The 14,250-nt window shown below is 29.6% G+C and overlaps 2 protein-coding genes across 2 annotated transcripts; one reads left to right on the top strand and one right to left on the bottom strand.

The window, feature by feature from the left end:
- The first annotated feature begins 1,672 nt into the window (after positions 1 to 1,672).
- LOC124929181 (phosphatidylinositol-3-phosphatase SAC1) lies at positions 1,673 to 9,073 on the top strand. Its single transcript, XM_047469474.1, has 16 exons — positions 1,673 to 1,988; positions 2,063 to 2,267; positions 2,335 to 2,500; positions 2,654 to 2,876; positions 3,230 to 3,306; positions 3,826 to 4,013; positions 4,113 to 4,210; positions 4,634 to 4,767; positions 4,857 to 4,991; positions 5,247 to 5,631; positions 5,710 to 5,831; positions 6,756 to 6,866; positions 7,496 to 7,696; positions 7,833 to 8,027; positions 8,424 to 8,535; positions 8,619 to 9,073. Exons 1-16 carry the CDS (start codon positions 1,839 to 1,841, stop codon positions 8,868 to 8,870), a joined length of 2,754 nt encoding a protein of 917 aa, XP_047325430.1. The 5' UTR covers positions 1,673 to 1,838; the 3' UTR covers positions 8,871 to 9,073.
- Positions 9,074 to 10,135: 1,062 nt separating this feature from the next.
- On the bottom strand, positions 10,136 to 11,325 carry LOC124932194 (glucuronoxylan 4-O-methyltransferase 3-like). Its single transcript, XM_047472810.1, has one exon. The coding sequence runs from the start codon at positions 11,146 to 11,148 to the stop codon at positions 10,279 to 10,281; it is 870 nt and encodes a 289-aa protein (XP_047328766.1). The 5' UTR covers positions 11,149 to 11,325; the 3' UTR covers positions 10,136 to 10,278.
- Positions 11,326 to 14,250: the final 2,925 nt, after the last annotated feature.

Below are 14,250 nucleotides of genomic sequence, written 5' to 3'. Positions count from 1 at the left end.
TTGGTGAGGAATAACTTGGCATAATCTTATTCGCTGAAAAAATCAAATAATTTTTCTCTTTTCTCTCTTTCCTCCCACTTTTACATTTTCCAATCAATGAAGTGATGCCAAGTCATTCCCTCACCAAATTCACCAAATTTCCTCTCTCTATCACTCCTCTATATATTATAACATGGTATACTTTTTTTAGCAATAATTTTTATTAAAATATTTTATATTTAACTTTTTTAATATTTTATATATATAATTGTTATTTTATTTTTAAGTTTTTATATTTTAATTAATATATTATAATATTATTATTAATATATAATATTTTAATTAATTATATTATATTATTATTAGTTATTGTATTATTATTAAATTTTATTTTACATAATTTTATTTTATTATTTAAATAGTTAAAATAATTTTTAATAAATAAATTAAAATTTTATTATTATTTTAATTATAAAAGAAAGTCAAATATAATTATAAAAGAAAATATATATATATATATATAATATTATAATTATAAGAGAACATGGAAAATGAATAACATGAGAGAGGAAGTGCATCAAGAAATGAGATTCATTCTTCCCAAGTTATAGAGGAATAAATAATTTCATTCCCTTTCACCTTACTAAGTACAAAAATTACGTACCAAACATCTTGTAAATGTAAATTTATACCAAAGATTTTATTTAATTAAACAAAATAACAAATTTAGCAACATAAATTGAAAAACTAATATGATTATAAAAAACTTTTTTTTATTAATTTTATTTTCCCTTTTACATAATAACTTATTTAATCAAAACTTAATTAAACAAATTATTTAAACAAATTGTTCAAAATCTAATTATTAAAAAAAAGTTTTTTTCTTTAAATAATTTTATTTTATTACTTAATGTGATATTAAATGATAAAATATCTTAAATATATCAAGTATGATAAAACCCTTATTTTGTTATAACTTAGGCTAATTAGCACCTTAACATTATTGAAATTTGAAATCATTTTTTCTTGAAAATTCAATTGTTTAAAAAATAGTTGTTTATAAATTATAAAATTTTGGAAGTGAAAAATGAGTGTCTACCGTTATGTTTATGTTGTTATGGGTTATTTGAAAAAAAATATATAATTTCTATCTATATTTACAAAAAAAAATTTTATTAAATTATATATTTTTTTTAGTCACCCAAACTAACTTATCAAATTTAGAAGGCATAAATCTAAAAAAAAATATGAAAATAATACTTAATTTAAAAAAACACGGTTAAAATTTTTCTAAATACCATTTTACTTAAAAACTTGATAAATTAAATAATAAAAACAAAAATGACACGATAAAATAATAACACACTTTTTTTCTTTTTTCAATTTAGGAAAAATCTAACTAAATTTTTTATAGTTTGATCTCATATCTCATCATTTAAAATTCGAGCCAATTGATAATTGATGAAAACGACCCCTGGCCTAAGATAGAAATTGAGCCATACATTAAGGCCTGGTATGTTTTATTTATTTTTTTATTAAATTATATGAAAATAAAATAACATTAATTAAAAAGTTTACAATTTTTTATACTATAAAAGGTTCATAAAAATGAGTAATTTAAAAGATAAATTGATAAAATATGGCTTAGTTCATTGGGCAAATTGAGATGAACCCATCTATTATCGTTCAACGGTATGTCGTGTCGGTCTGGTTTTTGGGTTTAAGGCGCAGCCTTGACCCGTTCCCATGATGAAGGAAAAAGTGGAATCAATCTGAATTTATCATATATCCATTCTACTGTCCACATCCAATGTGCTGAATTTTAAATCAGAAACGACTTTCTCTCCCTCTCGTCTTCAATGGCGACGAAATCGGATACCCTGAAGGCGAATTCTTCCACCCTTCCTCCGGTTGTTCGTCCTTCTGCAAAAGTCCACCCAGCCAACGATGCCGAACCAGACTCCAACTCATACTCACTGGAAAAATTCAGACTTTACGAAACCAAAGCGGTAAGAAAGAACTAACTTATTCCCGCCCTAGATTCAATTATTCGTGAAATCTCCCTCAATTGTTTGCTGTGCAGAGGTATTATCTGATTGGGAATGATCGGAACAAGAGGTTCTTTCGGGTGTTGAAGATCGACCGTATGGAGCCTTCCGATCTCAATATAAGTGAGGATCCCGTTGTTTACTCGCCGCAAGAAATCAAGAGCTTGTTACAGAGGATTGCCGAAGGAAATCGAGCAACAGGCGGACTGGCATCTGTCTACAAGGCTTATGGGATTGCTGGTGGGTTTTTGCTACTTAATTGATTCTGGGTACTTTTGGTTCTAATAATGAGTTAATGCACTTTCAGGTTGCATTAGAATTTTGGAGTCATATTATCTAATATTGGTGACCAAACGTAGGCAAATTGGTTCTATATGTGGTCATGCAATTTATAGCATAGATGAGAGCCAGTTAATTACGATTCCTCATCCCTCAATCCAAACTGATCTTGCTCACTCCAAAACCGAGCAAAGGTACTTACTTGCATTATTTGCCTTGTTTGAAGGTGCTTTTGTACAAGACTTTCAAATTTGTTAATGATGTCCTATTGCTTAGACTGCTCTAGAAGAGACTGCCGTTGTATAAGATAATACATGGGTCTTACTAAAACTTTCTTCAAATTTCAGGTACAAGAAGCTTTTATCAAGTGTTGATTTGACCAAAGATTTCTTCTATAGTTATACATATCCCATTATGCAATGTTTACAAAAGAATGTTCTATCAACTGGCGAAGAAGGCATACCTTATGAGAACATGTTTGTATGGAATGCTTTTCTTACACAACCAATTCGATCGAGATGCAAAAATACTATCTGGACAATCGCAATGGCTCATGGACATTTTAAACAGGTATGTGAATGTCTTGAATTCCTTGTTATTTTCTTCTTAAAGTCATGTATTCATGTAATTCTACATAATCCTGAATTTCACAGGATACTGTTGTGGGTATGGACCTTTATAAATATTTAAAATTTTCTGCTAGGGTTTCTTGTCTTTCTTGTTTTCTATACTCTCTCCCCCGTAACCTAATTTTCGACATGGTGAAGTTTTCTCCTCTGCCCGTTGTTTTTTTCCCTCTTGGGTTTCCACGTAAATATGGGTTTTGATGATCATATGAAATTTCCTTAGATAGCACTTCCTTATTGGTGGTTTTTGCCTGCAAACTAGAACTCTTAAAGTGAACGTTATGCTCATTTTTGCAGACTCGGCTCTCAATATTTGGGCGTGACTTCAGCGTTAGTTTGATTTCTAGGCGTTCTCGGCATTTTGCAGGGACACGGTACACTAATCATAAACCGATATTTTTTTACTATCTCTTGTCCTTTGACATGCCACCATATATGTTTTTCCCAAATTTACTGGAATTATCTTCTTTATTTTAGTTGAAATAAAATTTACTGCTATTGTCACTGATTCTTTAGTTATTAAAATTGTTGATTGAAGCTTCTTAGGAAAACTCACTTTTGTTTGATGTGGTTTATTTGAATTAAATCCAAATAAACCAATATCACATCATCAATCACCTCTTCTATCTAGTCATCAACTAAAATACCCGAATGTTATTTTTATATCGTTTTAAAATATTAAACTCTAAGGACAATCTGGCCTGACTTCAAATTTAAACCACTTTTGCATCAATCACGATTTTTTTTCTTTCCAGAAATCAGTTTGTTTCGAAATAAACCAGTTCAAACAACCTTGAAATCTTATGCAGGCTAATTCTAACCAGACAGTTGATGAAATGATAGGCACATGGAGTGATCACATTTTTTATTTTATATTGCTTTACTGAATGCAGATATCTTAAAAGGGGGGTTAATGACCGGGGAAGAGTTGCAAATGATGTTGAAACTGAACAAATTATTCTGGATGAAGAAGCTGGATCTTGCAAAGGGAAGATGAGTTCAGTTGTGCAAATGCGTGGTTCTATTCCATTGTTCTGGTCTCAAGAAGCTTCAAGATTCAGTCCCAAGCCAGACATAATTTGTGAGGACATCTTGGATTGTTTTTCATCTACATATCTGAACTCTCTATTTCTTATATTTTGAACAACTTGTATTGTTTGTTTTCGTTTTGCAATTTTAGTGCAGAGGTATGATCCTACATATGATGCTACAAGACTTCATTTTGAAGATCTAGTAAAGAGATACGGGAATCCCATTATTGTTCTTAATCTAATCAAGGTTTTTCCCTAATCAATCTAGCTGTTTTCATTTTGTACTTTGTAAAATCTTTGGACATCTTCCCCCTCCCTCTTTCTTAGCCTCTGTTATATCAGAAATGTCTTCAAAAAGGATACGAGGCCTATGACGGTTGTCATATTTCAGTTTATTCTTTTTCCTTAACCTTGTTTTATTTGTAAACATTTATATTGTTTTTTCCATATCTTCTTTTTCCATGCATGTTAACAATTACCTCAAATTTGTGTGATAATCCATTTTTATGCAACTGTGTTAGAACTACTTTTGAAAAAGAAAAAGTTCATTGTATTACTCTGACTGTTATAGTAGTAATTTTCTTCTATACAGTGAGGAATATGTTGCTAGATATCACCAGCTTGTGTTCAATTTCTTTATCACACACTTCTGAGGCCATTTTCCTTGCAGACAGTGGAGAAAAGGCCCCGGGAAATGATGCTCAGACGTGAGTTTGCTAACGCTGTTGGATATCTTAACCAAATTCTTCCAGAAAAAAATGACCTAAAATTCATCCATTGGGATTTTCATAAGTTTGCTAAGAGGTAAACAGGTTCTATTCACTTTTTATTATTATTAATATAGATTAAGCCATATGTTTTCTTCTCACTATATTTTTTTTATGCCTTTCAAGCAAGTCTGCCAATGTTTTGGCTGTTTTAGGCGGGGTGGCAAGTGAAGCACTTGATTTGACAGGGTTTTACTATGGTGGCAGACTTGCCTCCAATAAAAGAAGAGTGACCCCACTTAGCCGAACAAATACTTCAAGGTGCTTTCATTGATATCTTTTTTTAGCCGAACATGCTAACTCGCCTGTATGTTGTACTTAATATGTCTATTATATTGGAATGCGTATTTGCTGTTTTTTTTTCACCTTGTATGGACCTTATGTAGATCTACAAGTTCTTGGTGATTTGAGATGTTCCATTTTGTTTAACTATTATTCAATCTGTAGAATCTCCATGTTACTTTTTACACTGCTGATCAGTGGCAAAGTTGCATAATTTATTCATGTTTTCTTCAGGGATACATCTCTTAGAGATCTGAGAGGTAGTTCGGTTGATCTCGTCAGAATGGGAAGCAATAGTGATGTCTTGAGCTCTTTAGTGAAACAAGAGAGAGAGTCCGATTCTAGTCAACTGAACAAGAAAAAAAATTATGGTGGCGAAGCCCCACAGTTTCAAAGTGGAGTTTTGCGCACAAACTGTATAGATTGCTTAGATCGCACCAATGTTGCACAGTATGCTTACGGATTAGAAGCATTAGGTCGTCAGCTTCATGCAATGGGATTAACAGATAAGCTTAAGTTGGATGCTGATAGTAGTATTGCTGCTGCTTTGATGGATATGTATCAGAGTATGGGTGATGCGCTTGCCCAACAGTATGGTGGTTCTGCTGCTCACAATACTGTATGCTACTTTCCTTCACAAGTGAACTTTATTCTAAGATTTCTCTTTTTTCTGAATGTACTTCATTTGGAATGACAGGTATTTCCAGAAAGACAGGGGAAGTGGAAGGCCACAACTCAGTCTAGAGAATTTCTTAAGTCCATCAAGCGATACTACAGCAATGCCTACACAGATGGTGAAAAACAAGATGCAATTAACTTGTAATGCTTCTCTTCCTCTCTTTCTCTTTCCGTGTGTTCATGCATAACTTCAGATACACACACATATATCTATTCGGAGAATATGATTTCAATACATTTCTTTTAAAAGTGAGATTATATAATGGTTGGGATAATAGAATGCAAGAAGAGATGGGAAAGGAATGGTCTAAGCCCTTAGGTGAGAAGCTTGGAGACAACCAACCCTCCGTAGCCAATATGAAATAGATGAGAGATAGAAGTGTCTTTCAGCTACAATTCAACATAATAATCTAACCTAACTATTCTCCACATTATATATTAACTCTACTAAGTGAGTGTGCGTTATAGAATATTACCATTAAATAGTCCATAGGCCTTATATAATATAAATAACTCATGACGGATTCTTTTTTACTGATCCACGGTAACATGAAAGTTGCATTCCTCATGGGAAAACCAAACCATTACAGTACAAGTCGATACATTATCATTTGTCATAAGTTAACATCAAAAGAGGGAAAGTTTCAAGAAAGAGAAACTCATAGCTCTAGATCGAAAGAGCTGAAAACATGGAGCTCAACTCTTTTAGCGGATGCAACACTTGCATTATCGGGCCATGCTCCCTTTCGTCCATTGTAGTTCACGCCACTATAGAGTTTGTGTCTTTTTCGTGCTTGGATTTAGCTGTTTTTTCCTGTTGAGAAAAGTCTTCATGCAGTAATGGTGGTGAATGGACAAAAGGTGTAATGATTTTCTCTTTACAGATGATCTCATCCCCTTCTTGATTTCCAATACATTTCTGTGATCTGCCACGTCTAACTGCTTTACTTACGGAGTCCTAGTTGAGACATCTGAGTCTAGTGGCAAGTTGTGTCAGTAACTCTTATTTGGGAGTGCAACTTTACCATTCTTGCTCACTCTTCATTTGTGTTGATTCTTTATCAGATTTCTTGGCTACTTTCAACCTCAGGAAGGGAAACCTGCCCTTTGGGAGCTGGATTCGGATTATTATCTTCATGTGTCTGGGATTGGAGATGATCTTGTTCCAGAATACAGGTAATTAGACTGCATATTGTCATTTGTGTTGTCTGTCATTCTCTGCTGTAATTGAGAACGTGTTTCATACATAATAAAGATTATCCTCCATAAGGTAATAGTATCTTAATCAAAACGTCAATTTTTTTATGAGATATTATTCTAATACCATAATTCTAGTAATATGTTATATCTTATACTATAGCACTTCCTCTTTAAACCAAATCCAAGTTAATTGTAGAATATAAGGAAATTGCATACTGCATTAATAAATGAAAATATTACGCAGAATATTGTTATTGATTGAAGAATACGTGCAAGCTATATAGAAATCCTGGTTGATTGAACTTTGAAGAATAATACCCGCGGGCAGGGTATGGGATTATTATGAATATTTTATTGTGTTTTTAATTGATTTACATATTTCTCTCCCATTCCATTGTCAAGGGAGCTTTTGTATGTTATACTTGTACATTGTTAAGAATCATTATAACAAAACAAAAGAATCAAATATCACTCCTTTTTTTTCAAATTCTGTTGTGCAATCAATAATTTTTTATGATTGACTTGGATTTGCATCATAACATAAACGCATAATTTTATTGTGTATTCTAATATGACAGTAATAATATTTCCCGTTTATTTTGCAGTTCTCCTCCAGCTGGTACCAGACCTTTAGGAGTAGGAACTATTCTTGCTCCTGTTCCAGCATGTAGAGAGGATTTCTCGCGGATGAAGTTGACATCATTTGATAAGTTGATAGAGAAAACATGTAGCTCAATAAAGAATGTAAGGCTTTGGACAGAACCAGATCAAAAAACTGGGAATTCTGGGGTGGCTCCTGATGCAGCGTAATATTACTTTTCATTCATAAGTGTTTTCTTTACTCGACAAAGGATAATAACATGGGAAAAAACACTAAAATGGAAAAAGGAGATCTATGGCGAAAGGTTTTTACCATTCGGAGTTGAAATTTCTTTCTTGCAGTGAAATACAGCTGAAGAGTCCTAATTGGCTTTTTGGGCAAAGGAAGTTTGAAGAACATGACTCTGCATCAAAGGTCACTTTACATGAAAATTCAAATAAAGGGCATGAAGATGAAAGAGAAATGAATGATTATTTTGACCTTGGTCTGCTTTCTGCTGACATGAATGATATTGATGAGGAGGATGTCTTCAGAAGGTAATTAATTAATTCTCTTGCAGACTTCTTTTTTTACTATCGAAAAATGACAAACCTTTTTAATGAAGAAATAAATGTTGTAAGCAAATAAAAAGAAACTATTAGATTTCTTAAATAAAGCGGAAAAAAAAAACTAGAAACTAAACTAACGTAACAAATCTAGTCGAGCAACATTTTTGAAGCCTGGCTATCTCATTCCATGCAAAGTAACAAATTTTGAGTGGAGTCATCAACATTGTTCCATATTCCACTTTGAGTAATTGCACATTCTTGAATCTCTTTCCAAACTATTTCCCCGTTTCTTGAAGACTTGTAGGATTCTTCTTTTGTTTGTTTTGGAGAATGTGTATGTTGTTCAAAATTACCCTCTCTTATAGCTGTGAAATTTATGGGCAGATATCTTGCAACGACTTCAGTAGATGAGGCGAACGGCTGGTATGGAGGTACATTACTTGGTGACCAGGAAGAAACCAGCGACATATATAAGCATTATTCAGAACTATGCCAGGTAAAATATATAGAAAGTAAAAATGAAGGGAAAGAAAACCTTGACTCATAGTTGTTGTTTGTTGTTGCATTCGTGAGGAGCAGGGTCCAACAATTGAGCCTTTCCAACACGACGCAGAGAAAGAGAAGTATTATGAACATATTCTTATGGGGGGAACAGTGGCGAATGAGAATGATGAAGCAAGTGTTAAAGCAGAAATGGAAGGGGCCCTTGATGAGTATGACCAAATTGGGACAGATCTCGGTATTGCACCCAAATCATGCAAAATCCAAGCCCATGATCCAAGTCAATTGACCAGGTGGATGATTGGAGAAGAAAGAATGCAAAGGTTATAAAAGGATTTGATTAGTTATAACTATTGATTATATAAGAATGCATAAAATATATAATACCTATTTGTTGTTTTTTTATATAAGTTGTTGTTGCTGGTTTGTGTTCAAGGCTGGCTGGCATCATATCATATGCCTACTTGAAAGAATATATTTTTTGTATACTTGTATAGCTGATGCATAATGACAATTGGATATTTTGTTTATGACATACAAATATTAGAAAATAAAATGGTGTTTTCAAATTGAATTGAAACAATACTTAATTATCAAGAAAGATGTTTTCTTCTTTCTTGTCAGATATATATGATATTGGTTGGTTACCTAATAAAGATTGTTTGTAGTTGAATCATTTGAATTTTTATTTTATTAAATTATTATAATGTTTTTTATTTAAATTTAAATTTTATAAAAATAAAAAAAAATATTTAATTATTTTGATTGATTAATTGTGTGGTTGAATATTTAAAAACTTGCCCTACATACAAATAAAGAAAAAGTGGGCATAGGCATACCAAACCTCAGCAAATCAAATGATTACATGTTGGTTGGTAAAATTAAAATTAAGTTTTTTATTTCTTTTCAGATTGACATGTAATTAAAGAATGATATTGAAAAAACTTCTTAATTTTTAAAATTTTAAAAATATAATATTAATAATTATTTAATAAAAAAATTAAAAATTATTATTTTAATAAAAAAATCGTTTAAACACAACAACGATAAAAAGCATAATATAAAACTTTCAAACATTATAATTAATAAATATATATTATAAATTAATTAGTTAATTTTTTTTTATACAGTGAATATTATAATTATATATTTAATTTATATATATTTTAATTTTATTAAAATTATAATTAGTATTATATTTTTTATTTTGCAGGCCCAATTATTTTATTTTTATTTTTCATCGTGATAATGATGGTTAGAGTATTTTGTACTCTAAAGTCTAAACTAAGGTTTGATTGTCCCTTGCTTTTATATTATTATTATTATTATTATTATTATTATTATTATTATTATTATTATTATTATGTTCTCTTCATATGCACGTTATAAAGTGACATATATGACTTGATATTCAAGTTTTCTCTCTAATTATAATTTTATAAAATGAGAATATACCATAGTGTTTTAAAAAAATTGATACAAACCTAATATAAATTATTATATAAAAAAAATGGACTTTTTCAAACAAATATAAGAAAGTCATGTTAAGAATGATAAAAAGACATAAAAGTAATGAGAAATGATTTTAAAAGCTATATATGAAATCTTATATAATCATTTAATAAAAGAAAAGAAATAAACAATATTAAGAATCATGACAGTTTACATCCCAACAAATATTATTGATAGAAAAAAAAAAGTTGAAAAATAAACTTTTGAAATAAAATATAAGAATGATTCAAGGGCAAAAGGCCGGTTTACTAAGTACTCTATGACTAGGAACAGTAAAATGCCTAATCCTCCCAACCTGTTCAGTAAGATAACTTTGACATAAAAACCCGGTCGAGAATCTATCTTCAACCGGTCTATTCACATCATGAACAAACACGTCTGTTTCACCTTCCTCTCTATTCCTCCCCATAAGCCCCGCCGTATAAATCGCCGACATCCTTCCCGGCGTCGCATCATGCCATCCCGTCGGCGCATCAACCATGATCAAATCCCACTCGACATCATAGATCTCATCCGGCATCCCTTTCATCACGAGCTCACACTTTGAAGTCCTAGGATCCCCAACAACCTTACATAACTCATGTTCCGAACCAACCTCGAATAACCTGTCGGCCTCGGTTAACTTTGTGTTGTACTTGACGTGTTTGGACTCGAGTGTAGGGAATTTCTTTTGAATCTGGTTGATCCATGATAAGTCTTCTTCGAGGAAAACTGTTCGTCCTCCGTGGTTTAAAGAAGCCCACATGAGACTGTCGTAGCCGAGGCCGAATATGAGGAAGTTGCATGGGGATTTACGTTGGAGAATTCTTAAAGTTACCGAGATTTCTTGGTATGTTTGTTGTGGGGTTATTTTTGAGGTAGCGTAATGGAGTAAGGCAGTTGATAGCGAAGGCGGGATCTTGTTGCATGTTTGATAATCGTTGGTTTGAGATTGAGAATCCTTATTCGAGGTTCGTGAAGTTGAAGATGAGATGAAAGAAGAGGTTGTGAAGTTGGATCTTAGTAGTAAGAAGATGAGGAAGAGGAAGAAGAGACAAATGAGGGTGAGTTTTAAGGTGATCATGGGGTGGTTATGGGTTTTGGATTTGATCGACATGTTGATCGAGCCAAGAGACTTGAAACTAGCTAGATGATGATGATGATGATGATCTAGGTTTAGGTTTCAATTCTCTATCTATATATGTTTTGGGATCTAGATCGATCTGAATTGATAAAAGGGTAATGTGGGGGAGGAAATATAATGGGGGTTAGAATATTTAAAAGTTTGGTGGGAGATTAACTATAGAGGAGTGGAGAAGTCATGGTAGAAGATCACATTCTTTAATTATTCTTTTTGTATTTGTTTGTTGATATATATCAATCGATTGGTACACGAATCTTCTTTAGTTGTACTTGTAATTGAAGTTAGTAGAGTAGTAGTGGGTCACAAATAAATAATATATTATAATTATTGCTTCAATAGTTAGCAATAACCCAACAACACTATATATCACACAATATATTATATATAAATCAATCTTTGAAAATTATCATAAATAGTTTTATATTTAGGTTGTAAGTTGTTCCAACCATTTATACGAGGACATACATAACTAAATCTTTAACATTGACTTTCCTAAATTTCGAACCGACCTTAATACATCATTTAATCACAATATTTTTTTCCTCGATTTGCTGTTAATTTTATTTATTTTTCATGCTAAAATGCCCAACTCAATTGCTTTTATGATTTAAAAAATAAAACATGCAATATATATAATATAAACGAGCAATTAAAATAAGACAAAATGAGTGGTTAGAGTGTCACCAAATATATCAAAATGTTAATTCTCATTAATGAGAGTTAAGGTAAGAATTAATTATAATAATGATTTTCACTCAAATTTAAAAGGTTTTAAATTGGTACTTTTGATCTTAATGATATTTTACTTTTTTATAAATTGACAAGTGATTCCTTATTCCAGTTTAATGTGAAAGTCATGCATCACACTTTGTATAAATTCATAAGCATGCTACATGATCTAATTAAATCACTTAAAAATTTATTTTTGCTGTGTTTACTAGATAGTTCACATGTTAAATTATTTTTTATTCATGTATTCATTATTTGTTTTATAGGTTTGAGAATGTGGTGACATGTTAGTGTGCAATATTGAGGAGAAAATATATAGGTGCACAACACTTTAAATATTTCATCTATATTGATGGTGAAATATCTATCAATAAATTTATCTTTAATTCTCCTCCAAATTTTCTCTCATTTTTTTGGTCAAACAAGTGTTGGAGTTTATTCGGTTTGAGTTTATTAAAATAAACATAAATGATTTACAAGACGTTAAGTGGGAGTAATTTTGAAAAAATAAATATTTTTAGTAAAAATAATAAAATAAATTTTATTTTATTAAAATATAAAATATTTTAATACTTAATAAATGGATTGATACAATTGATATGAAAATGAAATTGAAGAAATATTGTTTATTATATTTAAATAAATAAAATAAAAACAAAGAGTGAAGTGGTAAATTGAATTGGTGGAAAGAATGATTCAACATTTTACATGTTTGTCATTTTCTATTAGTCATAGCTTAAATTGATATTGGGTTATTTAGGATTCTTACTAAATATTATTAAAAATATTAATTATTTGTTTTTAATTAGTTGAATCATTATAATAATTTTTATATTTAAATTTTATAAAAATAAGTTAATAATATTATTTTTATAGTTAAAAAAAGAGGTGAGATAATTTTTTGATAAAAAAAAGTTAAACATCATGTGATATGATGAAAGTTTGTGGTTGAGAGTTGAGACAAGGTGTGATTAGTGTTTTCTTAAAATTATATGACAATAAGTTTAAATAGAGAAAAAAGTCAACAAAATGCTGTGGATCAAATTCAAATGAGTTTGAATTTCTTAGCCTAGCTAATTGATGTTTTTTTTGTCTATATCTAATTTAGTGTTCACCAATTTATTTATGATTATATATATATATATATATATATATATATATATATATATATATCAAATATTACTGAAACTGAGAATATTTATATTGAAATAGTGAAATGAAAAATAATAACAAAAGATAAATAAATAAAAAATTATATATGTAATATTAAGTTTTTTCATAAAATGATTTCAATTCATATGTAAGAATTGTACTGAACTAAATTTTTTAAAAAAAAATCTATCAATTTTTTTATGCAGGACTAGTTTTATATTAGTTGTTTGATGGTTTTTAAGATAAATTATATATATATATAGTTTTGAATTTTATTTTTCATATATTATTATATATATATATATTTTAAATTAATATTTAATTATATATATATTTTTAAATTGTATTTATATGTGCTTGTTTGATATTAAGTTTTTTAGAATTTTTACTCAAATTACTTCTTTTTCTATCCCTCTTTCATTTACATCACTTTTTTTATCTATAAAAAATATTAAAATGTTTTTTATTTAATATTTTTTCTCTCATCTATTTAGAGATTTATTTAGAGGAAATAATCATTAAACTTAAAAAACTATTTTCTTTTTAAATCAAATCAACAACCTTTTTATAAAAATCTAGATAAAACTCAATAAAAACTCAAGATCAAACAAACTCATAAATAAATATTATAAATGTATGATAAATAAATAATAATTTAGAATATTAATTTTAAAATTGAAGGATACACCTAGTTTCATTATGATACCATCACCTTATAAGGTGTTTTTCAACTTGGATTATTTAAATAATTCAATATAATTTTATTTTTATTTTTTAATAATATTATGCAGTTTATTAATTAAAATACTAAAATATTATTTATTTTAAAAAAATAAAATTATTTTATTATTGTATATTAATATCTTCTAAATTTTTTTTTAATAAAATTTATCTATATCCTTAAAATCACTACAATTTATTTTTTATCTATATCCTTAAAATTCAAATTATTCTAAATTGACCTATGGACTTTTAGAGTGAGAGAGTTATAGGATATGCTATACTCATTTGAGTTGCAGATGCATAAAACTTACTCTCGTAAATGATGGCACATTTATTTTATTTATACAAAAAAAAACATCATTAAAACTGTTAAGCTAATTTGATGGCCAATTTATAAAATATATATATATATATATATATATATATTAAAAAGACTAATTCGAAATCCAAATTTCACTATAAAAAACAAAT

This window comes from Impatiens glandulifera, chromosome 3 (assembly GCF_907164915.1).
Source record: "Impatiens glandulifera chromosome 3, dImpGla2.1, whole genome shotgun sequence".
Lineage (NCBI taxonomy): Eukaryota > Viridiplantae > Streptophyta > Magnoliopsida > Ericales > Balsaminaceae > Impatiens > Impatiens glandulifera.
This window is presented reverse-complemented; position numbering and strand designations above follow the sequence as displayed.

Coding starts and splice junctions, on each gene's coding strand:
- LOC124932194 (XM_047472810.1), bottom strand. CDS start 11,148: ATGTCGATCAAATCCAAAACCCATAACCACCCCATGATCACCTTAAAA.
- LOC124929181 (XM_047469474.1), top strand. CDS start 1,839: ATGGCGACGAAATCGGATACCCTGAAGGCGAATTCTTCCACCCTTCCT. Junction 1,989..2,062: donor GACTTTACGAAACCAAAGCG/GTAAGAAAGAAC, acceptor TTTGCTGTGCAG/AGGTATTATCTGATTGGGAA. Junction 4,992..5,246: donor AGCCGAACAAATACTTCAAG/GTGCTTTCATTG, acceptor TGTTTTCTTCAG/GGATACATCTCTTAGAGATC.